This window comes from Galeopterus variegatus, unplaced genomic scaffold (assembly GCF_000696425.1).
Source record: "Galeopterus variegatus unplaced genomic scaffold, G_variegatus-3.0.2 Scaffold3504, whole genome shotgun sequence".
Lineage (NCBI taxonomy): Eukaryota > Metazoa > Chordata > Mammalia > Dermoptera > Cynocephalidae > Galeopterus > Galeopterus variegatus.
Window position 1 is genome coordinate 120,419 of NW_007729615.1, and position 26,421 is coordinate 146,839.

The following is a 26,421-nucleotide window of genomic DNA, read 5'->3' on the forward strand; positions in this document are numbered from 1 at the left end:
ACATTGGCTAGGGGAGCTTTTAAAAAATGGCCAATGCGGGGCCGGCCCGGTGGCGCACTGTGCTAGTGCGCCGCTGGGGAAGCGCGGCAGCACTCCCGCCGAGGGTTCGGATCCCACATACAGACTGGCCGCTCACTGGCTGAGCGTGGAGCGGGGGCAACACCGAGGGTTGCGATCCCGTTGCCGGTCCCGGTCCGGTACGGGCGCGACACTGAGGGTTGCGATCCGTTGCCGGTCACGAAAAAAGACAAAAAGACAAAAAAAAAAAAAAAAATTCAATATGAAAGAATATACATTTGAACCAATATCTAGATTAGTATTGAGACAGAATACTGGTAGCAAAATCTAGGGTAATTCTTCAGACTTTTTGTTTCTGCTCAATAGACCACTAAATGCTAGTTTGTTTGTTTGACTTATTTCAATACAGCATCATTGTGGTTATGCAAATTTCCAATAGGATTTTTTGAATAGCGTAGAAGTTAAGTCTCAAATGCTAACCAGGTGAGTGTTATTTTATGAAAAGAGGAAAAATCCTGGCTATTTCTCAAAACCTTCCAAGCTCCTAATAGATGATTCTAAACCCCAGAGCCTTCTGCCTTGCATCATGGCCACCTGCCTCGCAAACTTGTATTAATCCTGTCTTCTATTTGAGATGATCAAGACAGTTAAGTGCTGAGAAATTCAGAGGCTATACCTTAACTAGAAAATTAGCTGAGAAAATTCATGAGATAACCAAAGTTACCTTCAACTTTCGTTATTTCAGTTATCTCACGAAAATAAAATTCTGCCCCTATACTTTTAGGATAAACGGAATCTTTTAGGTGTTAATACAAAGTCAACTCAGCAACCCTAGATTAGAGAAAATTAGGGAAAGTTACTGATATTTAAATTACATTCTCTGAAATATTTTATAATAATTCTCCTGTATAAAGGGAATTTCAATGAAAATTTTAATAACTTTAGTTTTAATGGGCAAGTATGGCTTTACATCACTGATATAATACTGCCCTAGTCCCACTACAGGGATGTCCTTAACCCAGAGAAAAGCTTACATACTATTAGCTTGCAGTAATTCCTTGGACCCATCGAAAGCAGAGCCTTGTGACACAGAATTCACATTCTCATCTTGTTCAGGAGACATGGGCTCTTGTTTAATCTGAACCGATAGGTCTGGAGCAGGGACATTGCCAGGGGCTTGAAAAGTAGAAGATGTGGTTACTTGGAGAGGGGTTCCAGTGGATGATGGAGACACGTGGGAAGATGGAGGATCCAGAAAAACTGAGAAAAAAGGAGTAGGCAGCAGTGTAGCATCAGCAGATGTTTGGGATATACTGTTCCTTTGTTCTCGTGTGAGGCTATAGGGAATCTGGTCTGGGTGCTCAGAAGGTTCATATGTTTCTAGAATGGAAAACATACATACATACAAACTCAAAAAGGTTATCTGAAAAGTCACTCTTTTCTGAGCCAATTCGTATTTTTAAAGACTAGAAGAGAATTTTAAATTAGTAAATATATTAGTATAGTCTCTAATTCTTCAAAATAGAATGTCATATAACCTATACAACCACTGAGGAACAAATAGAATAGGCATCAACATTCCAATTTTTCAAATTTTAAATGACTTAGCCAAGGTACTAATGGAAGAGCCACATATGAACTCAGGTCATTTGATTCCTAAACCAAAGCTCTTTCCATAACATACTGTCTCTATTGCTAAACATTTTGGGGATGTATAGCCTGCAGGCTTTTCTATAGCAGGAGGAAACCAAGGAGACATTAGAGAAATCATACGACCTTTTCATGAGTACTTTTCATTCCCCTCTATGGAGAACAAAAAAGCAATAAGCTATAGTGGGTCCAATTCATCAGATGCCCTCTGAATACCTTGTAATCCCTGTAGAATCTGTATTCTATGGGTCCTCAGTGCACTCATCTCCATAGTTATCTAAAAATAAAGTATTTTGTTAAGCACTTTGAAATCTCACTTCAGAGGTGATTCATTTTCATTAAACCTTCCATATGCTGTTACCTGCTGCCTGAGCATAAGTAGCCTCTGAACTTCAACATAAGCTGTCTGAAGTGCTGCACGTGCTTGCAGAAGGTTGTTATCCATGCATTGCAATGATTTACTTAGTTCTTCCTCTCTTAAAGAAATATTCAGTAGCTGGTCAACCTGAGAACGTTCTGCCAAAAGAAACCATAAGGCTCAGTTTAATACTGAAGACTTCCCTTTAATAATACAGCTCCTCCGAAGATTAAACTATACCAATTATTTAGGATGAGCCTTTATGGTCTCAATAAGGTCACTGAAGACTCATAAATCTCACAAAACATGTAGTCAAGCCTAACTATATCAAAGATAGAAACCAAAAGTGAGAACTGGTAAGATGGAGAAGTCTCACAGTACCACCACATCACACTGTCTTACCTAATCGCTATCTTCCACCACCACCTTTCTAGGTGAAATCTCTGTCCCGGGTAAATCAACTGTTCTAGATTTCAATTCCCATTCTTTCTTTATCTACCACCTTCTTCACACAGGGCTTTTGCTTAGATTGGGACCTAGACCTAAACTACTTGCACTCTCCTCCCAATCCGTATTTTTTCCTGTCTGTTGGTTAATTTAAAATAGTTCTCTTTAGGGCCGGCCCGGTGGCACACTGCTACAGTGAGCCACTTGGGAGCGCGGCGGCGCTTCCGCCGAGGGTTCAGATCCCACATACAGACCGGTTCCCGCTCACTGGCTGAGCGAGGTGCGGGCACAACACTGAGGGTTGCGATCCCGTTGCCGGTCCCAGCCTGGTACGGGTGCGACACTGAGGGTTGCACTGAGGGTTGCGATCCATTGCCGGACACAAAAAAAGACAAAAAATAAATAAATTAATTAAATAAAATAAAATAGTTCTCTTTATCAGAGAAGGCTTCTTGAAGAAAATGTAGCTTTAAAATAGTATGGCTAACTTACTTTAAATAAAATCTACTACTTTTTTTATCATCTATTTTTTCTAAGTAATAGACTTAATTTTTATGGCAGTTTTAGGTTTACAAAGAAATTCAGCAGAAAGTACAGATAGTTCCCATACATGCCCCCCATGTTTCTATTACTGACATGTTACATTAGTGTGGTACATTTGGTACAGTTATGGACCAATGTTGATCTATTATTATTATCTCAATTTTATATTAGGGTTCCCTCTTTGCATTGTATGGGTTTTGCCAAATGTATAATGTAAATGTATATAAATGTACAATGTCATGTATTCACCATTACAGTATCATACAGAATAGTTTAGCTGCCCTAAAAATCCTGTTTTCCACCTATCATCTCTTCTTCTCTCCCCCCAAAATGAAATCCTGGCAACCACTGATTTTTCCCTCTATTACCTCATACGCTTATGTTATGCACATTCAGAATCCTCTCTTTTAGCTAAATGAAAGTATGCAATAATTGTTGTCAATTGTTGTAAAATGACTGTAATTATAGCCACCCTACACTGCTATCAATCACTAGATATTATTCCTCTGTCTCGCTGTAATTTTGTACCCGTTAATCAACCTCTCACTATGCCCCCTCCACCTTACCCTTTCCAGCCTCTGGTAACCACCATTCTACTCTCTATTTCTCTGCGATCGACTTTCTTAGATTTCACATACGAGTGAGAACATGTGGTATTTCTCTTTCTGTTCCTGGTTTACTTCACTTAACATAATGTCCTCCAAGCTGTATTTATCATCTTTATGTCTGTCCCTTTCCTATTCGACATGCCAAGACCTCTCCACTACACTCCAGACCCACACTTCCAACTGTCAACTATGATCTCTCTACTGAGGTATCTCAAAGGCCCTTTAAGTCAAAGAATCCAAATGAGAACTCAATATCTTTCTTTACCCTCAACCTGCTCCTCTTATGGAGTTTCCTAACTCTACAAATGGTACCAACATCCAGCTGGATGCTGAAGCCAGAAAATGGGGTTGCCCTTGACTCCCCCCTTACCCATCACATCCACTTACCTACAGCTCATCCAATCACTTCTTGCTGAGCCCTTACACTGGAACTGGGTTATAGTTATTGGAAAGCAAGAGTCATAGAAGCATATCAGTGAGGGAGCAATGCTAACTTCTCTTCTTAGTTCACACTAGAAAAGCAACCAAGATGTCTCAAAGACAGAAAGTGAGGGAAATAGCTTTAAATGACCAAAAGGAACAAAACTTTCACTAAATAGCCTATTCCCTTTCATCCCACTGAAAAGGCCCAGTGAGATTTTCTGGATTTACATTGTCCAAGAGATATATTAACTTTAGCTTACAGGTCTATGAATTGCTATAAGAACAAATTCTTTCTACCAGAATATTGTACACCATACCTTTCTTTCCTTTAATTTTCCTTCTTTTATTTTTTCTCTCAAGACTTGGGAGTTCAGGAGAGGATCCATCCTGGGGTGATAAAGAAAACTGAATGATACTAAATATGTAATAGCTATTATTCAAAATGGAAAAAAAGAACCAATACTAAGATAGTCATACATTATTCTTCACTATTGCTACCATCTCTAACAAGGTAGTTGAGTCTTATGCACATGGTACAAACTCAAATATCCGTTGAATGAATGTATCTGATAAAAAAAAAAAAAGAACAAAGGTCAAATGCCTTCACAGCATCCTAGAGGTGTAAAGCCCACAGAGTTTAGGCAAAGCACTTCGCCTTGGTGAAGTAAGGCACAGATAGAAGTATGGGCAATGCCAGTAATACATACATCTGATTTCATCTTGGCATAGTTTCTACTTTAAATTTCAGCAAGAAAACCTTTATGACAAAAAGCTAAACAGACTATGAGACAATCCGAGATATTAGCTTTGTCTTAAGACAATCTCCCAGGATAACATGTATTTCAAAGCATCCAACAACACCCACTACACAGTGTCTAGCTCAAAGGAGCAGAATTAGAATTTAAAGCAGGTCTAAAACCCACACCCTTAACTACTGTTTATTATCTCAGTATTAAAGGAAAAGCCCATTTTCTCACAGTGCTGGATTCCAGACTATATATCCACCAGCAACTCTTTCTTTTCAGAAAGGGATCCTGAGGGGCCGGCCCGGTGGTGCACTGGAGAGTGCACCGCTTGGGAGCACAGCGGCGCTCCCGCCGAGGGTTCGGATCCCATGTGGAGACCGGTTCTCGCTCACTGGCTGAGTGCGGTTGAACACCGAGGGTTGCGATCCCGTTGCCGGTCCCCGGTACGGGCGCGACACCGAGGGTTGCAATCCCGTTACCGGTCAGTAAAAAAGACAGAAAGAAAAAAAAAAAGAAAGGGATCCTGAGAGGAGTAAGCAATATTAGTGGCAGAAATGCCAGAAGAGCAGAAGTGGTGTCAGGGAAGGAATAGATTCTTAAAGGGCCAGGCTGGGTAACTGAAGAACAATAGAGTTACACAGACTAAAAATATTTCTTTACTATGCCCATATATATGCACTCTAATAGTATTAAGACCACGTTAGTGTTATTAAGCCCAGCAGTTCTGAATCCAAAAAGTCATACACGCCCTACAAATACAACAGTAGAAGGCCTTTCTTTAGTAGCAGTACAGAATGTATCTATGAAAACAGATTAAGTTACAGCTGAAGATGTGACTTATCCTTGGTCAGGTGACACAAAGAATCATTGGCTTGAAGACTAGTTTTAGAGATGACTTCATATTTTCCTAGTACTGTACTTTCATATTAGATTACATCTAATTTAGTTGAACTACTCAGTGAAAGAAACCAGTAGGATGAAAGCAATAAATAAGAGCCTCAAAATTCTCTTCCAGAGAGGAGAGAACCACAACCCCAGACACCCAAGAAAAATTAAACAGTTAAACCTTTCTTATAAACAACCAATTGACATATGAGATATTCTACAAAAAGCACAGGGAATCATACTCACTCCAGTGGCTCTTCGTTTCTTTCTAATACTCTGGCCATCATTTTGTTCAGCACCAGAGGTACAGCTACTATCTGTGGCTGCATCTGCTAAACTGGAGATTGCAAGGACTGAGGATGCATTTGATGATAGAGAGTTTCCTTCTCCATTACTTTCCTGGGCATTCTGATTCTCTGAAGGCGGTGTAGATCTTTCCTGGCTGTTCAGGTCTTTTGCCAAATGCATCAAAGGTATTACGTGGTCAGAGGGTAACTGTGTACTATGTCGCCTTTGGGTAGCAACATTTTCAGCCCTTTCACCTGTTCTGAGGGACGCAGCCAGAGGTGTCACCTCATGTTTAAGGCTCACAGTTGTTTTTTCATTATGTGCAGACTTCATTGAGTTACTACTAGGTGAAACAATCTGCTGGGGCTCATTTTCTTTACCTGTACCTTCCTCACTGAAGAAGCTATACACAGAAGGAGCCCTATCCATGATCACGCTGCTCTCAGAAAGGCTTCGTTTTCTTGCCAACCCAGGGGATGAGGAAATGGAAACACCTTCCCAATGGAATCCTTCTAGATTGGGCAGATCAGGTTCCCCATCCAAATCCAAGACCTCTTGTTCATTTTGAACCAGTGGCACCATTTCTATGCCAAACCTTAAGGAAGAAATAAAAAAAAAAAAAAACATAAATCAGACATGATTGGGGAAAGGTACCATTTAATATTCCATGCTCTGTCAGGCACTGAGGTTACAGAAAATAATAAGATGGTTCCTGCCCTCAAGGAGCTTACAGTCTACTAAGTGATCCAGATGAATAGTAAATATGTTATAAATATTGCAATGTGACCAGTACTAAATTTTTATACAGCTATTAGAATACATTTGAGGAAGTAAAAATTGAAGGTTTTACGTCATATGGCACTCTAAACTTATAATAATAAATACATGATTTTTAAAACCAAACAAACAAAAAAACTTTTATTGAACATTCACAATTGCCAGGCACTATGTTAGGAGCTTTATACTTAAAATCTCAAGTACTACTCACAAGGTATGGGAAAGGAAAAGGGGGCAAAATAAATCCACTGTTTCAATAAGGACAGAAATACCCCCTAAACCTAAAGGGCTATATAATGCAGCAGAATTATGATTTTTCAAGTAGCAAACCTATTTGAACACTGCTTTACCAGTGAGAAAAGTCTGGTACCCAACATAAGATGAATAGCCAAAATATTATAAAAGTGCTTAAGAGAAAGCATTTTATGATCATAAATATAATGACCAGAACACATATAGAGAGGTAACTAACTGTAGGTTCTAAGTAAAAAGTAATGGGAACAGTTTTGCTCAAAAATTGTACCATTCATTCCAAAATTAAGATCTAGAAAAAGATACAGTTTTACAGACTTTTTTTTATGCTGTCACTTTCTAGCCCCTATAAACCAAAGCGATGGATTTCTGATGATTTTTTTCTATGTCCGCATCTTGTTTCTCAGAAGTAGGTGTGCTTCCACTTTAACATGCATTCTCTGCTAGGAAACACTTTATTCCATTTGTCATAGAGTAGCAGTCATTGTTTGATATAAAATTAGACATCTACAATGGATATTTTTGGCTAACATTTAATTAAATGGAACAAGTAGAATTCTCTTGACCAGGGTCAAAGGGTAACTTTAAAAGAAAGCAAGGAAGAAAAAACGTATACTGAAAAGAGGCACACACCTGGGTAAGCCTTTGCCCAGCTCTTGCTTTTTCTTGGTTACTTGCTGAATAACCTGTTCCCAGTTGACATTTCTCCGAGATGCATTTAGAATCTGCCGTAGGGTTGGTTTGAGCCCAGATTCTTTCTCTATCTCACTCTTTCGATGACCACTAATATTGCGAATGCGGCGAGCACTATTGAGGTTTGGCTCAGGAAGGTGTGCTCCAGTTTTGCTCTTCAAACTAATGTGCCGGGTTAGATCTCTCTGGAGTGAGGCAGGAAAGCCAAGCTTACTTAGTTCAGGCAGGAGAGGTCCCGAGGGCTGACCAATATCACTTTTTTGAAGGTCTGCATCCAAACTAGTACTCCCAAAGCCTTCTGTTTCATAAGATATATGAGATTTAACATGGTCATCAACCTGTGCATCTTCTAGAGAAGTTTTCAAGTCTAGCAATAAGCTGGGACGTGGACTGGCTGCAGATGTCATTTGTAACTCAGACTCTTTCTGGTGAACTGTAGAATTACATGGGGAAGTGGACTGTTTTCTTGATGTATTCAGGATATGGTCATCCCCCTCTTTCTCATCAGCAGTATGAGTGCTGCAGGACAAAACTTCTGTAGTTGCAGAACTCAGGGTTCCAATATTTGCTCCATGCTTTTCTGTGTCAGATGTCTCTCCATCGCTTTCATCTTCTAACGCATGCACTTGAAACTCAATCTTCAAAGATCCTTTTTCAGATTCTTCTACATTCCTACTTGCTTTTGCATAGTTCCTGGTCCTTTTAGAAGTGCTAAGAAGTGGACTTTGCAATGACTCATGACACTGTAGCACCTCTTCAGCCTTCCGTAATGTGTTGTTCAAATTACCATCAGGTTCCTTTTGAGTGCCAAATGTACTTTTATCCCCTTTTAAAACACGAGGACATGAACTACGCAATTTGGAGATGTAAGTAGAACCATGGTTATTGTCCAAAGTGGGTTTGTTCAAGGGATTTGAATGTTCTCCAGGACAAAAAGAATTAGTTTTGGTGTTTTTTGAGAGATTCTTTGAATCTTGCTTTTGAGGAACTGATTTAGTGGCTGGAATTGCAAGGAGTGAAGATTTCGACGATGGCATCTTACTTGAGTTATACTCTTGGTCGGATTTCTCTGTAGTGGGGCAATCTCTCACCACCTCATAGAAAGGAGTACAATCAGAAGTGGCTTTGTGATTAAGAGATCCAGAATGTATTTCTTTCTGTGTTTTCAACATTGGGGAATTATTTGTTTCCTCAGTTTGGGGTTCTTGTGTTCCTGTGGCTGTCAAGCTAAAATCAAACAAAGTCTTATCTATCATTTCTGACTTGTTACCAGTCAGCTCTTTCAATCCTGATTGTAAATCCAGAGTCTTCTGGGAAGGGTAAGGAGTCCAACGACGGGGCTTTTCCCTTGCTACATTGCCATTCTTTCCACTAATTTTGGGAGCTGCACTGTCTGTTTGTTTTGTGGTTTGGCTTTCCAGTTGCTCAAAATTGAAGTCAAGTAAGCCCTCTGAAGGAAATTTATCACTTGTAAATCCTTCAGAAGGACCTCTATATGTGGCAACTGTACCAACTTTGTCATTTTCCTGTCGTGTCCAACTATATCTTTTTTGATTGTATTTGCCTGACTTATTAGATTTCTTGTTCCATAGCATAGGCATGTCTTCCATTTGACAGTTAGAATTTCTGTTTCTGCCTGGTTGAAATTTGTCTCCAGGGCCACTGTAATTCCAACTATTTGTACTACGTACACTGGATTTCCAGTTTCCGTTACTGTTGTTCATATGCCAACTGGAAAAGCCACCTGTCCCTTCAGAATGCCAACTGGAATTCCTTCCTGTACCATTATGATTCCAATCTACCGTTCCATTATTTGAATGCCAACCACCTCCAGAATTAGTATGGTTGTGAAACCAAGTTGAGGAGCCTCCGGCAACACCCTTATGCCACCCAGAACATCCTCTTGATCCACCGCTATTCCTCAAAGAATGTGGAAAGCCATTTTTTCTAGTATTATTAAAGCCATCTTTTTCCCATTTCCAATCCCGCTGTGGAGGCCCACGATGATGCCATGCTGGCTGACTGTAACTCTCTCTGTCTTGGTAAGGGATTCGATCTTCTCGTCTCCATTGCGGTCGCCTGTCATCAGAGTTTATTTCTTGGCTGCTATTGGAAGGTTCATCTTGTCTAGAAGAAAAAGAGGTTTTTTATTAGTGATGTAAAGCAATTCATATGCTTCTTTTAAACACATAACTCACCAAACTTCCCCTCTACCACTCCTCTCCTGTTACTCAGAGTATGCAAAAGAGTATTTTTATTTCTAATAGTGGGTGCTGTCATATCTTTAAATGATATAGTTTAACAAATTTCTCAGTTGATTAACTTAAATATCAAATAATATATCCCCTATCATCACAGAAATATAAAAAATTTGACACATTTATACTATCCTTCCTTTCTTAATCCTGTTTTTCTTGGCATGTTCTAGGATTCTGTTCCTTTTATCCAATTATTATTTATAATAATAATTATTATTAAATAATAATTTCAAAATAAGGACAATTATATTTTGTAGCTATGGTTAGTTATCATAGTTAATACAATTTTATGTTCAGCTGTCCTTAATATCATGATTTCTCCAGTTGTAGGTTCTTTCTGAAAAACCCATTTCTTAACCTATTTTAAATGGTAAGATTATACTTTGCATGGTTACTTTCATTAATAAACACTTTATCAAGTACACATGACTGTTACTGGTGCAAGATAAACTTTCATGTATAGTCCCTGCTCATGAAGGGCTTAAAACTTAGCTGAGGAAAGTAACGTCATAAACAGGAGTAAAATAGCACAAACCAAATAGTAGTACCCACAATAAGTGCTATAAGGAGCTCCATGAGCTAGAGGTTTTTATAAAGAAGCTACAGCTGTTTGAACTATTCATGTTAGACAAAAAGTCTGTAGAAATGTGAATAAATTTAAGGAAAGACCACAGCAATAGGTATAAAACCATCTTCCTCTACAAACTGCTTATTGTGTGCCTAGCACATGGTAGATGCTCAAAATATTGAGTAATTAGTTAAAATTTACTAAGTACCTACTGTCAGAATTTTTTTTTTTTTTTTTTTTTAAAGATGACCGGTAAGGGGATCTCAACCCTTGGCTTGGTGTTGTCAGCACCACGCTCAGCCAGTGAGCAAACCGGCCATCCCTATCTAGGATCCGAACCCGCGGCCTTGGTGTTACCAGCACCGCACTCTCCCGAGTGAGCCACGGGCCGGCCCTACTGTCAGAATTTTTTTTTTTTTTTAAAGATGACCGGTAAGGGGATCTCAACCCTTGGCTTGGTGTTGTCAGCACCACGCTCAGCCAGTGAGCAAACCGGCCATCCCTATCTAGGATCCGAACCCGCGGCCTTGGTGTTACCAGCACCGCACTCTCCCGAGTGAGCCACGGGCCGGCCCTACTGTCAGAATTTTTTTTTTTTTTTAAAGATGACCGGTAAGGGGATCTCAACCCTTGGCTTGGTGTTGTCAGCACCACGCTCAGCCAGTGAGCAAACCGGCCATCCCTATCTAGGATCCGAACCCGCGGCCTTGGTGTTACCAGCACCGCACTCTCCCGAGTGAGCCACGGGCCGGCCCTACTGTCAGAATTTAATTCTATGCACTTTATATAGAACATTTCATTTAATTTTCACAATCCTGAGGCAAGCATTCTTATTCCTATTTTTTAATGAGAAAACTGAGGATTAGAAAAGTCAAATAACTTGCCTAGTGTAAGAAGGCAGAAAGTGGTAGAGCAAAAGGGGCTAGCCGGTTAGCTCAGTTGGCTAGAGCCCAGCCTTATAACACGAAGGTCACAGGTACAGATCCCTGTACTGGCCACCCACCCCTGCCACCCCCACCCCCCAAAAATGTTTGAAAAGTGATAGAGCAGAGATTTGAACATTGGCAATCTGACTCCAGAGTCTATACTCCTAACCAGTAGGTCTTGACAGAATGAAAATGCCACAGTTGTGTTCCTTCCTCTGAACCTGACTTAAATCTTAAATTCAGTACTGATTTTAATTGGCTTTAAAAGCTTTTAACATCTACAATATTTTGGACAAAAATTTCTTCCTTTTTCACAAGATAGAATTATAAGTTAATTTACCTAAAAGTTCAAACATTCACTTATGTTATAAATTACAACCAATCTAAACATGAGACCCTAAGTCCCCAAGAAATAAGTGTTACTAAGAAATAAGTGTTACTACATACACTAGAAGGATTTTTTTTTATTAACCAAAACTTAACCAAATTAATCAAATTGCTTTTATATTTTGTTTCTAAGCACTGTGTAACCTTGCAAGGGGACCACTAGCTCAGCTATACTAATGTGATCAGAAATGGGAGGAGAATTGGAAGATAAATCACAAAGTACAATTCCTAGATCATCAATTGGCTAGATCAAGGTGATAATAGCTAAACTCACAGTCCAGAAAGAACATTTTCATTAGAAATCTCATGAAGGAAAAAAGAAAAAAGATCTGATGAAGAAATAAGCAGATGATTTTATAAATAGGTCACCAAGGAGGCATATCAGAAGACTCAAAGAATAGTAATTACAATATGAATGTCAAATCTACTGAGAAGCTCTTTTACCCTCTGATTTAATATTTAATCATTTACACAGATAAGCCAATGGCATCAGTGTGTGAGGATGAAACAGAAGTTAGTCTCCTAAAGGCTCCCACTCCCTAAAAGAAGAGCAAGAGTAAACTACAGCTATATTAAAAGTAATGAGAATGTCATCTGAAGGACTAAGCAACTGTACAATGTAAGAAACACGTTGCTATTGACATTTTAAGACTAAGAAAGTCTTAGTCTTCAGGGACTTATTCAAAAACCTTTAAAAATATATAGAGTGAAAACGACTTCCTGGGCCGGCCCGTGGCTCACTCAGGAGAGTGCGGTGCTGATAACACCAAGGCCCCGGGTTCGGATCCCATATAGGGATGGCCGGTTCGCTCACTGGCTGAGCGTGGTGCTGACAACACCAAGCCAAGGGTTAAGATCCCCTTACTGGTCATCTTAAAAAAAAAAAAGAAATGCCATAATGCCCCTATTGGGTATATATCCAAAGGAATGGAAATCATCAAGTCAAGGGTTAAGATCCTCTTATTGGTTATCCTTTAAAAAAAAAAAAAAAAAATCTTCCTTTTTCCTTTCAAGCCACTAACTAAAAAAGAGGCGCAGACCAGGTATAACTAGTATTCAGGAAGGATGTTTAAATTTTATTTCAGAATTTGAAGTGCTTCTCATCATATCATAGGACTTGAAAACTTATCCCACCTCATAAGTGGTTCATTCTTTTACTCATATCTGAAAATTACTACATCATTAATTAAACTCTTTAGATCACAAAGCAGAAGGTAAAAACACAAACACCCAATACCTGAATGTATAAATATAGATATAAAATTATGCAGCGCAAGCTAGAAAACTCATATTACTCAAATGGTCTTGACTCTGTCAAATTCAAAATATAAATTTATTCAGTAAATATTTACAGAAGCACTTAGAGTGAACTAAGCACTGTGGTAGTCATTGGGGATTCAAAGACAGAGATAAATCAAATTTGGCAGAAGCACCATGTTAATTCATGTCAGGCAAAAATTTTTTTCCTAAGGAATGTTATTTTGGCAGTAAGAAATATTATATAATTTATTCAATGAAGCTTGTACTCTGATGCCTTTCCACTAGGAAATCTGAATTCCAAATAAAAACAATCTTTTTGGATACCAATAAAAACAGTTCTAAACATACTTGTAGTTCCCAACATGGTAAAAATTTCAGATATATAGCTGTACTTAGCTTATGTAGGGACAATATTGAGTTTATTTTTTTAAGCAGATAGTACAGTAGTTCAAGAAAGCATTCCATTGTCCTTTTATTCATGAGACAGCAACCTCAAGCTAAACTTTATAACTAAGTTTAAATGCTATAGGCTGAAAAATACAAAAATGTAAAATGTATTCTATTATGTTCTGTTACAGATAGCTTTTTTAAAAATTAAATCATTACTTACCGACTTTGTTCTTTCCTTTGTTTTATTAACTGAATAAGGTCCTTGTCAAAATAATCTTCTTCCTCTTCCTCTCCCTTTCCATCATCTTCTCTTTCCTGGGCATCAACATTATCTTTGTGCAACTGGCCAGAAATGTGCTTTGCATATGCGGAAAGACCCACTTCTGTGACCCCGCACACTCGGCACTCATGACTAATGTCCCTAGGGAAAGAGGGAGATGAGGGACATTCAATTCTCCCCACTGGCATGGCACACTCAGCAAATCTATTATAGTTTCCTCTGAAAGACACTGCACAGTTTGGCGCAGTGAAAAATTAGTGCTAATCAATTTCAATGCTCCTTTCATCACTTTTAATAAGTTTGTTCATAAGTTACTTTTGAAATGAATTTAAGATTCTTTTCCAGCAATCAAGAGGCAACACACTTCAGGTTAACGTAGTTTAGGAGGAAAAATCTTCTTGAATTGCTGTACTTAAAATCTTGCCAGAGGAAACATGGTGAAAGGGGAGGCAGGGCAGGGGGCTCAGAGCAAACAGAAGTTGCTCTGGAGCACACCCATGGTGCCAGCTGCACTCACAAAGCCTGGTGACAGTGCTTACATTTAATCTCTGGCTCTTGAGCTTTCTTCCAGTGAAAGTAAAGGGGTGGAGAAAAGAGCAGACGGTGCAGCCAATCCCAACTGGGTAACTAAATCGGAACAGCTGAAGCTCTGCCCGGAATGTGAAGATTCCGGACCCCAGGTCAAACGATAGGAGTAGTCCAGGCAAACTTTTTTGGTCTGGATGATACATGTGATCTACATTCTACTTCAGAAGGGCTTATTTTAAAGGGAATGGAAAGCATTTCAGTTGTAGGAAGTTAACAGCTGTGCTAGGCAAATGTCTTTTCTCAAGTTTCAGAAAATGCTACAGTTCAGAGAGAAGCAAACCAGGTTTTCTGTTTTTAAACCAGGTTTTTAGTTAAACTGGGCAGACTGTTTTTTTTTTCTTTTACTTTATACACTTAATTGTAAATCCCATACTTGACCAGTTTTAAGAAGCTAAAGTCTTGAATCAATGTCCAGAATATAACAGATCATTAATTTAACTGCTTCTGAGTTTCCTGAAATTCCTTGATTGAATCAGCTGCCTACGTAGTCGTTGATGAGAAACATCTGAACACCATGGCTGCAGGACAGCAGTATCCAATTCAATAATCCAAATTGGCTTAACTCTATATCATGTGCCCTGGGTTTATACTTGTGATATTTTTGTACTTCCTATGCCAATCTATTAAAAAAACAAACAACAAAAAAACCCATGAAAAGACATGCTGCCTTTGCCCAGCCAGACAGAAACACACACTCACCTCTGCTCCATCTTTCCTTCACATATACCTAAGACACGAGCAGAATTTATATCAACTAACCACAAGAGACACTCAAAACTGAGCATTTCATTTACTAGAAGATGATTTCTATCACAGATCATCTGAACATTCATTCAAAAAATAATCTTATTGAGCAACTACTAAATTCCAGCTGCCATGATAAGTAGATGGTCACTGTTGTCTAGGGTGACAAAGTATAAACACTCGAACAATGCCCAGTAAGTTTTAAAAAACAACCACACTGTTTTAAGAATCGTGAACAGAAACACGGCCGTCACCTACTGCCTCAGCCAGGCTGCAACTGCTCCGGCACTGTTGCTGCTCTTGTCTTTCAGAAGCTTGGTTGGCCACTAGTCAGATCAAGATGGAGAAATGGAGACAGAGAAGCTACTTTCCTCAGTTTACACAGCTAGTAAGCATGAGCCCAGATAGGAAACCAGGCATTCTGATTGTTCTGGTAATTAATACAGTTTGGGAGCAGATCTACGGATCAAGCAGAACAATTTTTTAGAAGTGGTCATACAGACAAATGGACCGCTTTGGTGTGTACATTCCAATTCTGGTTTAATTATCAATATGTTGCAAATATTCTTTCTGTTAATAGAAGTGTCAAGAGGCTAGGTATTCCTGATAGTCATATTGTCTTAATGCTTACAGATGATATGGCAAGCAATCCTAGAAATCCCAAACTAGCTACAGTGTTTAATTACAAGAATATGTAATTAATTGTGCATGGAGATGATGTGGAAGCGGATTATAGAAGCTATGAGGTAACTGTGGAGAATTTCTTATGGATATTAACTGGGAGGATCCCACGTAGTACTCCTCAGTCAAAATGTCTTCTTTCTGATGATAGAAGCAATATTCTTATTTATATGACAGGACATGGTGGAAATGGTTCCCTGATATTTCAAGATTCTTAAGAAATTACCAACATAGAAGTTACAGATTCTTTTAAACAAACATGGCAGAAAAGATGCTACAAGCTACTCTTTATTACTGATACTTGTCAAGGAGCATCCAAGTATGAGTAATTTTATTCATCTAACATGATGGCTCTAGCTACTAGCCTCTTGCATCAACCTGATCCTGCAAGTGGAGTCCATCTTATGGATAGATACTTTTATGGATAGACATTTTATGTCTTGGAGTTTTTGGAAGAAATTAATCTGGCCAGCCAACCTAATATGAATGACCTTTTTCAGGTATGTCCCAAAACTCTGTGTGTGTCTACTCCTGGACGTTGCACTGATCTTTTTCAGAGTAATACTAAAAATGTCTTAATAAAAGTTTCTTTGGAAGTGTACAGAAAGTGGAAATTACAACAAAGTCTATTACTTTGCAACAGGATTCAGAAATCATGGAAAGCAACTATAAGGAAGACCAGATGGATGCAGAATTAATGGAACCTCTGAAATATGCTGAACAACTTCCGGTAACTCATATAATACACCAGAAATCAAAGCTGAAAAATTGGCATCCTTGTGGGGGCTTTATTCTGGGATTATGGGCACTCGTTATCATGGTTTTCTTCAAAACTTATAGAATCAAGCACATGAAGTTCATTTTTTAGACTTGATGAGGTATGAAGAAGAAAACCTAGAAGACTACAACCTTAGATACAAATTAACGTCATTATGTGTTTTTAAAAATACGTTGCTCTTGTGTGAATTAGAAAAAAGTATAAGGAAACCAAAAAAAAGAGGGGGGATCATAAACATCTTGGAAAAATGGAGAAAATCTTTAAAATGTCAGCATTTGTGGTTACAAAGTCCAAAAAAAGGTGAAAACTTGTAAAGATTCATTTTAAGGAGCGCTGATTAGATTCCTTAAAAAAATCAACATCTGATTACCCTGAATATCAATATTCTAATTCCTTCTAATCCTGCAAGTACTTAAATACATTATTTTCACTGAAGATTTAACTGTACTTACTACATTTATATACTTAAAGAAGAAATAATCCTCAATTTTCTCCAGGTACAGGAATAGCCATACTCCTCTCAAACAATTATACTGATGGTAGCTCATTCAAAGTGAACATTAACTCGTAACAGAAAACAAGGTGTTTCTCACAGCAACACAGAAGTTAAAAATATACAAATACAAATCTATCCACAATGAGCAGCATCAGAAGTATCTGAAGACAATAACAAACCTAGAATACCTAATTTACACCATAATAAAAACTGGAATCCACTGAATTTTCCAGTTAGAAAATTTTTTTTCTCTAAACTCTCAAAAACTGTGGAAAATGCTTAAGTCCACTTTTCTACCTAAAAAGTTATAGGAATGCTAAACTGTAATATTGCAGTACCAGGGACATCATTCTATTATGGGACTTTAATACAATTTCTAAAGGATATTTTAAAATAAAATCTTTGATTTTTACCCTTATTTCTTTTTTTTTTCTTGCCTTCTCACTGTGTCCTTGATTTTTACCCTTATTTCTAAAATGCAGAATGCATAAAATTCTAGAATTTTTCCCATGTTCAAACCATCAAAAATCCTTTTTTTTTTTTTTTAAGATGACCGGTAAGGGGATCTTAACCCTTGGCTTGGTGTTGTCAGCACCGCGCTCACCCAAGTGAGCGAACCAGCCATCCCTATATGGGATCCGAACCCATAGCCTTGGTGTTATCAGCACCACACTCTCCCGAGTGAGCCACTGGCCAGCCCTCCAAATTCCTCTCTTTAAAGACACAACTGGAAGGTCACAAAGACTTTTTAAAATATGAAGGAATGTAGTATAAAGTAGACAGAATTCAACTCTGTTAAAAATAAATATCCATAATCATAAACCCAGACACTTTGCAACCTCCAAAGCACAAGCATATTACTTAACAGACATTCAAACACAGATTTTTTCCCATCCAAGTACTAACCAGGCCCAACCCTGCTTAGCTTCCGAGATCAGACGAGATCGGGCGCGTTCAGGGTGGTATGGCCATAGACTAAACACAGATTTTTTTAAAAAACATTTTTCTTTCCTTGTGAAAAAGAATAAAACCATAGTTTCTTTTTTTTTTTTTCCTTTTTGTCTTTTTTTCGTGACCGGCAACGGATTGCAACACTCAGTGTCGCGCCCGTACCGGACCGGGACCGGCAACGGGATCGCAACCCTCGGCGTTGCGCCCGCACCTTGCTCAGCCAGTGAGCGGCCGGTCTGTATGTGGGATCCGAACCCTTGGCGGGAGCCCAAAACCATAGTTTCAAAGTTATTTGATAGGGAAACACATCAGAGATCCTGTCCAGAAGGGTATAAGCAATAAGTGCAACATAAAAGTTAACACTAAAAAATGATTTATTAAAAAAACAGAAATCGGGCCGGCCCGTGGCTCACTTGGGAGAGTGCAGTGCTGATAACACCAAGGCCATGGGTTTGGATCCCATATAGGGATGGCCAGTTGGCTCACTGGCTGAGCGTGGTGCTGACAACACCAAGCCAAGGGTTGAGATCCCCTTACCAGTCATCTTTATTTAAAAAATAAATAAATAAAAATAAAAATAAAAAAACAGAAATCCCCAACGTTTTTCTTATAAATGAAGTCTAGTTTAAAAAAAAAGAAAAGAGAAATGAACTTTACAAGAAACTTCGAAGACAGATAATCCATATTTACTTAGAGAAAAAAAAAAACAGGGTAGACAACCACATCTTCTGAAAATTTAAATTGTCTGGAGGTAACCACATTACTTCTGTTCTATATACAACAGTCAGTCATGCTTCCATCAGTGGTGTTTGGGAAATCACATTTTAAAAGTTAATAGCAAATTCAATAATATTTTAATGATGCTACTTTTCAATTCTTTATCAATAATCAGTTAAGATACTACTTTGTGTAAATACATAAAATAATTATGGAGAAAATGTACTGCTTTGCTTCTTGGCTAATAAAGGCAATAATTTTCCTCCGGGTGTTTAAAGAAGGGCCCAAATTAGTTTCATCCTGTTACCACACAATTTCCTCTCGTGTGTGAAAGGCAAAGACCTAAGATATTCTCTGCATAGCTTTTATTAAGCTCGCTGTAACTACACCACAACAGCTGCTTGATAAATAAAGGTTTGTGCCTTTTTAGTACCATCTATGTGGAAAAATTACTTACAGCCCACACATCTGAACAAGTATATTAGTAAAAAATCAGGAAATGCTCCAGATGTCCACAATTGTGAACCAAACAGGACCAGTTACTTCTCATTCAAGCTTGCGTTCAAAACCTAAAAAATACGTACTTTACAGTTCTTAATCAGACCACAACCAAAAATTATAGATACAACTATAAAGAGAAACAAAAAGTCTTAACATCAGAAAGCTAGTAATTAAACATGAAACCCAGAGGAAATAATCACAAACTGAGGATAAAAGGGAACAAGAATAACAACTGATGACCATTTGTCCCTATGGTACAAATGGGTGATAACCATTTGTCCTTAACAGTAAATGCTCCAAGTCAGTAAATAATTTTTGAGATTTTATGGGATTTTTAAAATAGTTTTGTCAGCTGTTTATACTTGCTACCTGCTTGCCTTCCCCTTTATAATTTGTTATAGGCTAGGAAATCATATAAAACTTGTTAACACCATATCAAATACATGAGTAAATAAGTACTAAAGTGATCTCCTCTAAATAAAATGAGTTTGGGTACTAAAGCTGACATTTATATTAGCAGCTCAGAGGCTTTTAATGCTTGTTTCCTAATTATCTGACTATGCTCCAAATAATTGAAAATGATAGATAAACTCTTCATGGCACAGTTGAGGGGGAAATGGGAGAAGAAACAAGTTACAGAACAATACATATATAGCATGTGGTTCAGTTATGTTTATAGGACAAAACAAAATGTGTGTGTATAAATATAAATCTATGTAAACATATAAGAGGTCTGGATAGGATATACACCAAACTACTGACTCACCTGTAAGAGAGAAGTAAGATTTAGAGGAGGGTGGAGTGAGAAGATTTTTGCTTTTTTTTTTTTTTTACTTTTTATGATTCTGTATTGATTATGAACATGAATCTTATGTCATTTAAAACTTTAAATGGCTGGTTAGTGACCTGTGAATTAAATAAGACATTAACTTTGGAATGCAATGGGCTTCTGTCCTACTGACTAGATTTACTCCCACCTCATTTGTTTTGTTTGATTTTATAATTAGTACATATGGCAGATGGCAGGTAAGTAGCCCAGAATAATGTGAATTCCAGAAGGAAGTCTATTGGAAATGGAGTTTTTAAATAATTAAAATAATCCACATATAATCAAAAGTTGACTATTTCACAGGTTTCCAATGCTAATGAGTTACAGATCATATATAAAGTATTATGATAAGGGCTCTCCCCACTAAATCTAAGTCAGAGCATCTTTTATATTGATGCTAAGACTCAACTTTCACACACTAAGAAACTGGGGCATGGAAAAATTCCACTAATATGCTGAAGAGATGCTGAAAGTTTAATAACACATTAATTTTGCCCACACAATCTAAAACTATAATAATCTAAAATACAAATAATTTAAAATGACCTAGGTTGGCATACTGATCAAAACTTGTAAGTATTAATCATGGAATAAAATATAATTCATATTCTCAGTTTCCCAATATTTCTCTGTCTATTCAGTCTCCAAACTTCAAACTCACGAAGTCAAAAACAATGAAAAGGGAACCACAGGTGGAAAAAGAAGACATGGTATACACACACATGCAACATTTCATTTTTTAAAGGTGATTACTTATTGGATTATCTTTCCTTAAACATCTCAAGCTTTAAATCACAAAACAGCATTTATGCACTTAAGGTATGTACTTCCACTTTGTTGACACTAATGAGATTCGGTGCTATTTAGCAGACTTTGGACTTCTCAGACTATTCCAGCAACACTAAAGGTTTATGGCATGCAATAATTGGTAACACTGGTGAAGCAAAAATATAAACTGTCCTAGTTGCAAGGGTGGTGTATAGGAGAAAGCTTACTAATGAGAGAGCTAGCTCATCCCAAGTCACCTTTGTTGCAATCTACTTGCTAGAATTGTGAATTCTACACATTTGAGATGTTTATCCCTTTTGAATGGCAAAAATCTACTGTACTTGTTATTAATTCTAAAAAATTGTCCTGTGTCAAAGACAACATTCATTTACAATTGAATACCATAAAATAGACCGACAGGTATCAACACTCAGATCCCCCCACATTCACAAATTTATGGAATAGAGCCATTCCCATACCTGCCCTTCAGGTTCTCAAGTTCTCTGTGATGCAACATGCTCCGCATGTGTTTGTCCATCTCCTTCAAAATTAAAAAAAGCAGATTAAACTACGGTGGATTGCTTTGGGGAAAAAAATTCCTGTTCTTATTCAATCAACAGTTGGGCTCAAGCTCCTTGTGTCAAAATATTTTTGTCGTTACTTTTCTCAATATAATTTTGAAATCAGTTCCTTATTAAATAATTCTTTTGCTGTGTTTTTGACATATTTCATTTTTAAATAAAAGGAATTCTTAGAAAAACATATTTATGTGGCTTTCCAAAAAGGTTAGAAAGTATTGTCTTTACAAGGCAAAAGATTTAACAGTAAACTATGTAGGTTAGATTCTATCCCATTATAAAGAATGTATTAAAGTTTATTAAAAAAAAAACCAAAACACTCAAATCACTTAACTTTTCAACTATTGGCTACTTTTATCCATACTCTCTTTCCCTATTTGACTGAGAGTGTCTCAAGAGTAAGCTACAACTCTTACCCATGTCTTGGCCAGGGCTGGGCATATAGTCATCAGTAAGCACTTACTGAATGAATATAGATAGATAGATCAATTCTAGATAGGAGTTACAAATATAACAGAGCCTCTCTATGGTAGATTGGGAAGTTTTAAAATACACTTTGAGCACAGCAGCTCAATCATTCCTTTATCTTCTCTGCCCATTCTCCCACTTCCCCAATTGATTTCTTTGGTTCTAATGAACAGTTTGAACATTTACTACATACTCCACCTCTCCTCATCCAACCCTTAGTGGGAAGGAAATAAAATCTGTGGAAAAGCTGCCATTTAAAATTATGCACACATGTATGTGTGCACACACACACAACTCAAAAAGCTGTAAATGTCTACCCATTTGTCACTCAAAGTATATATAACCAACATGCCATAATTAAAGAATAGCTGTTTACATATATAATAATAAAGGGCTACTGCAATTGTTGAGTATTACCATTTACTCTGTTAGGTGCCTCAAATATTTTCTCATGAACTTCAAAATACTGCTGATTGAGTACTATTAACTTCATAAGGATGCAAAGAAGTTAACTCGTTCATTCACCAAATATTTATCAAGTGCTTATTACCTGCCAAATACAGAGCTAGGCGTTGAAAGGGTAAGTGTGAGAATATTCACAGTCTTGCTCTCTCTAAGTCATAGATAACCTAGTGGTCAAACTGGGACTCAAACCCAGGCACATCTGACATCAAAACCAATGTATCAAACACCATCTCACACAGTAAGAATCTAGAGCATTGAGATTTTTCATTATACATGAGTACAGTTCATTTGTCAAAAATAGTACAACCCAACAGCCATTATTACTTTATCTACTACAATGTGATAAGCAGGACTGTGATTCCAAACTTCTTTTAAATGGCAATTTTGCTTAAGATTCCTTCCTATCTCTGCAAATCCTTCATTTGGAGAAAGTGGCATTACATGTGACTAGTCACAACTGATTGACCACTACCTAGAACTAACACTTGCAAGCTGAAAACTGAGTCAAGTTAGTGACAGAATATAGAATGAAAAAATCCATGAATATACATACAACATCTTCGAGTACCTACTCTTCCTGATGTTCAATTTTTTCTTGATTTTGATTATCCATATGCCAATTTTCCTTTTCTTGAGCTAAATTTAAGCGGGTTCTGTTCCTTACAACCAAACCATTCCTGACCAAATAGTATTCACTGAAATGAGTTATTCTCTCTGACATAAAACTGATTATATATCCCATTTATTAGAAAAGTGCTATTCAAAACTAGTTTTAATGTGACTTTTGATTTTCTAAAATACTTCACTAATCTTTTCCTAAATTTACATACAAAATCCTCTCCCACCCTGCTTCAAGGAATGAATACAAATAGTGAAAAAACTGAGCTTTCAATATAATTAGAAGGGGCCGGCCCAGTGGCGCACTGGATAGTGCGCCGCTTGGGAAGCGCAGCGGCGCTCCCGCCCGAGGGTTCGGATCCCACATACAGACCGGTTCCCGCTCACTGGCTGAGCGAGGCGCGGGAGCAACGCCGAGGGTTGCGATCCCATTGCCAGTCCCCGGTCCGGTACGGGGGCAACACTGAGGGTTGCGATCCGTTGCTGGACACGGAAAAAGACAAAAAGACAAAAAAATATATAATTAGAAAAGATCCACAGACAGGATAAAGGTAATAGCCCCAAAGCGTAACTTTTCAGATACAGGTTTCTATTTAGTTTCTCGTATGTTAATCAGTATTATGTTTTTAAAAGGGGGGGGGGGGTTTATAGTTGAACAAATTTGGAAAACATTGACTAATACAAAAAATAAATATATCTTTTAATTCTAGGGCTTCTCAGTCTTTTATATGTTAAATGAGTTGAGTATCAGGATACTCAGAGATACAGTATACAGCTTTTTTTCACATACTCAAGTAACCCAAGAGCCTTTTCTCTTCCACAGTGTATTTGGAAAAACTAGGGTTACACTAGTTTGGGAATATAGAGGAAAAAAGTACTGCTTCAACATTAACTCCTCATAGACTATCTAAAAATAAGTATCAGTAACCCATTCTGTTAATTTCTTCCTTTCTTTCTTTCTTTTTTTTTTTTGGTGGCTGTCCAGTACAGGGATCTGAACCCTTGACCTTGGTGTGATTAACACTGTGCTATAACTGAGCTAACCGACCATCCCCCCATTCTGTTAATTTCTTAAACCATATTACTCACTTAAATCATGACATTCCATTGCTTAAAAACCTACAACTGGCTTTCCCTAATGCAGGAGTGGATAACTCCAGCCCTTGATTTAACTTCATTATGATCATGGAAAAGAATGAAGAGATGAAAGCATGTTTTAAACCAGAGTAGATGAAATGCCAAAAAGATTTAAACTGGCAAAATCATGGTTTCACAAGATAAGGCTTCTACTCCACAAAACTCTGATACCACACCTCGGAGCATCAATCTATCCATCTCACACCTTCTCCTCATCTCCCTCCAGCCTGAAAGTTTCCATAAGGAATAATGATTTATTGACAATTTGTATAAACCCTGATCTAAATTTTTAAAACGAGAAGGGCAGTTCTACTTTTGTAAAAAGTAGCAGGTATGTTATATTATTAAACATGATTTTAATAGCTCAATTAATATTTCCATCACTAACAGAAATCCTAAATAGGAAAAAAACATTCTTTGCCCATCCTACTGGATGGATCTAATTGGTCCCTCCATCTAGTTACATTGTTTATCAACTCTCTTCAATTAAATTACAAATGATGGTCCTGCTATTTGTTCCCAAGACAAAACTGTTTTAATCAGATGAGCCTTCTTACGAACTCCTAGAACTGCCATGCTCCGTTCCATCTCTGTGTCTTTGTACATGTTGTTCTCCTACCTAAAATATCTCTTCCCCATTTCTTTTAAACTATTTTACTCTTAGACATCTTTCAAGGTTCACTACTTCCACTCAGACTTCCCTGGCTAGCCTAGCCCACGATCTTCACAGTTCCCAATGACGATCAAGAACATCTGAAAAGCATAGACAATAAATTCCTCAGTATTTAGGCTAGCAGCATGACTTTGAAAGCAAAGGATAAAGGCAAGAAAAGGCAAAAAGTGAAACAAATTGCAGTCAATTTCCCTAAGGCACGGGTAAATTCTTTTAGTTCTTAAAAAGGTCTACTTTTCAAGTTGCAGCTGAACCATAAGAAAAAAAAGAAAGAAAAAAGAAAAAGGTTTTTCTCTGAGCAAGATCTCCACCTTGTGGCGATCTAGGATACCGTTAATACCATTTCTTCTGTGCTGCACTTGTCACAGGCACAGGCATAAACGGAATGCAGGTACATATAATAAAATGTCATACCTTAGCTAATCATAAAGTACATGATTTTAAAATCTTAGAAAGTAGCATAATCTCAAATAACCTGAATTTTAAGGTATTTTCACTATAACTGGTTAGTAACTAAATTTCTCTATATTATCTACCTTTGAGTACTCTCAAATTCTGGGTAGAAGTTTAATAATGGCTTTATGAGGCAGTAATGAGAAAGAAACCAGTGGAATGAGACTATGGCTTAGGAAAGAAGCATAAATAATACATTAAAAGCTTTTACTGATCTGTTAGTAACATACATCTCTGAAAAAATGAAAGCCTCAGATTCTCCCTCTTCCATTACCTTTTTTGAGCTGTACACAATGTGGCACAATATGCATTTTCGTTCCCGTACCATAGTGACCAGATCTGAAGCACTCAACGCCACACCTGCAATGAGGAAGTAACATTTAGTAACCTTTTTCTCCAGATATCTCTTTAAATTAATCTTAACATAGTCAAAATTACACGTCTTCTATCTTCCTCACCTCCACCCTGTTCCTCCCTCAGTCTTCCATCTTGACAAATGGAAATTACGACTTTCCAGGTGCCTATAGGTCACCCTTAATCCGTCTTTCTCATTCCATATCCACACACATCTGAAAATCCTATCAGTCCTTCCTTGAAATATACCCAAATTCCAACCATGTCTCACTACCTAACACGTCTATCATCTCTCACGTGATATTAGCCTACTGACTTGACTCCTTACTTTCACTCTTGTTCTCTTACAGTCTATTCTCAAAACAGTAGCCAAAGATTCTTAGAACAGGATTCTTTTAAAATTTAAGTTAGATCATATAATTCCTCTGCTCGGAATCTTCCAGTGGCTTCCCATCTCACTCACAGAAAATCTAAAGTCCTTGCCATGGCTACAAAATCTGCTCCTCACTTCTTCTGACTTTATGCCCCACCACTCTCTATCATTCCATTCCAGTCACACTGCCCCTCCTTGCTAATCCTTGATCACAACAGGGATTCTCCCACCTTAAAGCTGCTACATTCCCTGCTCTCTCTGCCTAGAATATTATTCCTTAAGACGTCCTTATAGTTCTTATGGCTCACTCTATCATTTCCTTAAGGTATCTAAAATGTTGTTTCATTGGGGAGGCATTCCCCAACCCCCTATATAATACTGCACTTTCTGCTCACTGCCCCCAGAGTTCCTCTATTTCCCTATTAACCTGCTTAATTTTTTTTTTTTTTTTTGTCTTTTGTCTTTTTCCGTGTCCGGCAATGGATCGCAACC

The 26,421-nt window shown here is 37.8% G+C and overlaps 1 protein-coding gene and 1 pseudogene across 4 annotated transcripts in view; one reads left to right on the forward strand and one right to left on the reverse strand.

The window, feature by feature from the left end:
* Positions 1–26,421, reverse strand: part of ZNF106 (zinc finger protein 106) — a 71,017-nt gene that overhangs the window by 26,393 nt on the left and 18,203 nt on the right. For 3 of the 4 annotated variants that reach the window (XR_551417.1, XR_551418.1, XM_008585236.1), the window contains exons 2-10: positions 25,477–25,562; positions 21,290–21,351; positions 13,698–13,898; positions 7,629–9,815; positions 5,925–6,561; positions 4,365–4,434; positions 2,030–2,184; positions 1,885–1,945; positions 1,057–1,398 (exon numbers count right to left, since the gene is read on the reverse strand). Coding sequence is in view for 2 of the 4 variants with exons in the window: in XM_008585236.1 (XP_008583458.1) it covers positions 1,057–1,398; positions 1,885–1,945; positions 2,030–2,184; positions 4,365–4,434; positions 5,925–6,561; positions 7,629–9,815; positions 13,698–13,898; positions 21,290–21,351; positions 25,477–25,530 (3,769 nt within the window). In the remaining 2 variants the exon portion in view is untranslated. The remainder of the gene's footprint in view (positions 1–1,056; positions 1,399–1,884; positions 1,946–2,029; positions 2,185–4,364; positions 4,435–5,924; positions 6,562–7,628; positions 9,816–13,697; positions 13,899–21,289; positions 21,352–25,476; positions 25,563–26,421) is intronic. The other variant, XM_008585237.1, reaches the window with a different exon arrangement.
* LOC103600905 lies at positions 14,860–16,638 on the forward strand (annotated as a pseudogene).